This window comes from Sinocyclocheilus rhinocerous, unplaced genomic scaffold (assembly GCF_001515625.1).
Source record: "Sinocyclocheilus rhinocerous isolate Xijiao unplaced genomic scaffold, SAMN03320098_v1.1 scaffold2235, whole genome shotgun sequence".
NCBI lineage: Eukaryota > Metazoa > Chordata > Actinopteri > Cypriniformes > Cyprinidae > Sinocyclocheilus > Sinocyclocheilus rhinocerous.
Genome location: NW_015666670.1, coordinates 105315 through 108789, shown reverse-complemented (window position 1 = coordinate 108789; position 3475 = coordinate 105315). Strand labels below are relative to the sequence as shown.

Here is a 3475-nt window from a genome sequence, read left to right as displayed (position 1 = left end):
TCAGCAATGGATGCTCTGCAGTGAATGGGTGCCGTCAGAATGAGAGTCCAAACAGCTGATAAAAACATCACAATAATCCACAAGTAATCCACAGCACTCCAGTCCATCAGTTAACATCTGGAGAAGACAAAAGCTGAAACTAATCCAGCATTAAGACGTTTTTAACTAAAATACATTGAGTGCATAATCCATAATAACTCTTCCTCCAGTGAAAAAGTGTTCTGGTGTGAATCAGGAGAGAAATCTGCACAGATCAAGCAGCGTTTAAACAGCTCTAAACACATATGTGGCTGGATTTTGATGTGAGAGACAACAGGAGATGCACTTTTTCACTGGAGGAAGCGTTATTATGGATTATGGACTCTATGGTATTTTAGTTAAAAACATCTTAATGCTGGATGTGTTTCAGCTTTTGTCTTCTCCAGATGTTAACTGATGGACTGGAGTGCTGTGGATTACTTGTTATTTATTGTGATGTTTTTATCAGCTGTTTGGACTCTCATTCTGACGGCACCCATTCACTGCAGAGCATCCATTGCTGAGACACTGATGCAATGCTACATTTCTACAAATCTGATGAAGAAACAAACACATCTAAGATATATAGAAATGTAGACGTAACATTTTAAGTTTATTACATTGTATATACAAATATTTAATTATATTTGGGACTATACTGAAGTTGTAAAAGTAATCTTGTTAATTGAAATAAAGCCGAAATAAAATGTAAACATTTGATGAACGACCTAAACTTAGAAAAACAAATGAATTTGAATTAAAATGTCAGTAAATATTCTAATAGTATATAATACTAAAATATGGAGTGGGCAGAGCTCGTTTGGCATGATTTGCTCACTGTGAACAAAGCATTGATTAACAGCCTCACAGCTCACATTATATTATATATATTATAATAGTATATATCTTAAAGGGGTATATACATGACATGAGAAATTAAATTTGCCTTGATCTTTTGGAATGTAAGAGGTCTTTGTAACATTAAAACATCCTGCAAGTTTCATAGCTTAAAACGTTCTCCTCATTATAAACAAAGCATTTGTTTAATCAAGCTCCAAAAATGGCTCGTTTGGATCTGAGGTGCATGATGACATCACGGCGCAAACATTTGCATAAACACGCCTCCAGAGCAAGACATCGACGAATAGTCAGCCCCGCCCACTGGCGTTCAGTCGCTAACGGCTGACACTTGATTATACTGAATGAGAGAGTTGGGTCGCGTCAAAAGCAAATAGAAATCACAATCACTGCCGCCATGTTGTCTACACTGAATACAGATGCGCTCCAGTCTGTCATCAAAAGGACAAATGCAATGAAAGAACATTAGCTTTGACGCGTTTGGTTTAAACAGCTCGTTTGCATCTTTGTTTGTACAGATATCAGAAGGATCCCAGCGTAAGGAACAAGTGGATAGTTATTTTTAATGGCTTCCCAGATCGTGTCTGAGTATTTTGTTTTGTAATCGAGGCACAGTGTCATGGAGAGTTCACAAAGAATCATTTGTTGATAGATGAAGCGTTACTAGATCTGAGTGCAGCTGCATCACAAACCGTAAGTAAATGATTTACTGGAAAATGTCTGGAAATTACCGTTTTTTTTTTTCATGTTGTCAAAACACTCACATGCAATACTGTTTCCTATGCAATGATGTTAGCCAATCATAACAGTGGCTGATTACTGACAAGCCTTAAAAGACACGCCCCTTAAAACAGGTAGTTTTAGACAGAGGGTCAGAACGAGGGTTGAAAATAATTTTTTTTTTTTTTGTGCAAAAAACTTTATTAACATTATAAGTAAACCTAAAGGGTTAAAATCCATGTCATGACCCCTTTAAACGGTTTATAGGTTTATGGAGAAAATGAGCAGGATTTGTATTTGGGATCCCGTCAGTGATTGGTCACCTGCTCCCGGCTAGCAGCAGCACTTTAGCACCGTCCAGACCTTTAGTCACCAGCTCCTTAACGACCTCCTCAATGATCGGAGAACCCATGAATGCATAGTCATCTGAACACAGACACACACGCACACACAGACACACACACACACACACACACACACACACGATGAATGTGAATGATGGACACTCTGTGTGTGAGTGTGAGTGTGTGTGTGTGTGTGTGTGTTTTACTCTGGTCTGTCTTCGCTGTGGAGCCGCTCCAAACATCACTGGAGCAGTACGGCACAAACCTGCACACACAGATTCACTCTTCATGAGAGAAACACCAAATAACACGGAATTCACTGTGAAATGCTGAAATAGAAAGTCTGAAGTAATATTTTTTCTTTGTAGCAAAATCTAACTTATCTGCAGTATAAAAACAGTAAACAGTATAGAAATGTAAAGATGCAGGTCATTTTCTGAGAGGGTTATGGGATATGAAATATTATTATCTGTGTATAAAGGTCATAATCGTACACTGTGTTTGCGTTCCACCAGTGTGGATTCTCCTCAGGCTGAGACGACAGGATCCCTGTTCCTGAAACACACATGGTTTTCATGTTTATAAGTTCTGACACTCAGAATACGGTATTTTTGGACATGCCTCCCTGTTGTTAGGATGCTCGGAGCGTTGCTAGGGTGTTGCTATGCAGTTGGCAAGATGTTGTAAGTGTTGCATAGTTGCTTAGTATGTGGTGCTTAGTGCTTTCTTGACATACTTAGGACATACTTATGAAATCCATTGCATAATTTTTTTTTTTTTTACCAAATCCTTTTTTCTTTTTTTTCAAAAGCATGTCTAATAAACTAAAATCATGAAACTTAGCTAATAATGTAATAACAATTTATTAAATGTTTTTAAAAAATGACATTTTTAGGGACTTGATTTTTCTCCATTTAAATTTTTTTTGTATTTCTGTTTTGTTTTTTTTCAAATTCATTTTTTTTTCTGAATTCCATTTTTTCCATTTGAAATTTTTTTTGGGATTCAGTTTTAATGTTAAATTACATTTTTCTCAAGGGTGTAGGTTTGATTTTGGCATTGGTGGACGTAACGGCAGACAACAGACATTTAATTGTTTGATCAAAATTATTGCTAGGGACAATTTAGTAGTGTCTGATATTGGTAGGATCATGTCACAGCGTCTCTACTTAATTCTACACCCTTGAAAATCATAACAAGCGATGTCCGACTTTGATAACTATAGTTCTCTCCTTAAATATGAAGAGGTCAAACAACAGATGGTTGTTACTATAGTTAAACCAGGGTAACCACAAATTGACCATGCTTTTGCTACACTAAACATAGTGCAAATACAAATGACAAATACAAATGACCTGCTCTTATCATCTGATCGTGGTTGTATCTCTCTATTAGTGCTACTGGATCTTAGCGCTGCTTTCGACACTATTGACCACAGCATTGTTTTGAATAGACTAGAAAACTTTGTTGGCATTAGTGGAAGTGCATTAGCATGGTTCAAATCTAAAAAAAAAAAAAAAAACTTATCTGACCGC

The 3475-nt window shown here is 36.7% G+C and overlaps 1 protein-coding gene across 1 annotated transcript in view; it reads right to left on the bottom strand.

The window, feature by feature from the left end:
* notum1b (notum, palmitoleoyl-protein carboxylesterase b) overlaps window positions 1–3475 on the bottom strand; it is a 20041-nt gene that overhangs the window by 6155 nt on the left and 10411 nt on the right. The window contains exons 4-6 of the mRNA XM_016544550.1: window positions 2435–2495; window positions 2147–2205; window positions 1920–2022 (exon numbers count right to left, since the gene is read on the bottom strand). Of these exons, the coding sequence (XP_016400036.1) occupies window positions 1920–2022; window positions 2147–2205; window positions 2435–2495 (223 nt within the window). The remainder of the gene's footprint in view (window positions 1–1919; window positions 2023–2146; window positions 2206–2434; window positions 2496–3475) is intronic.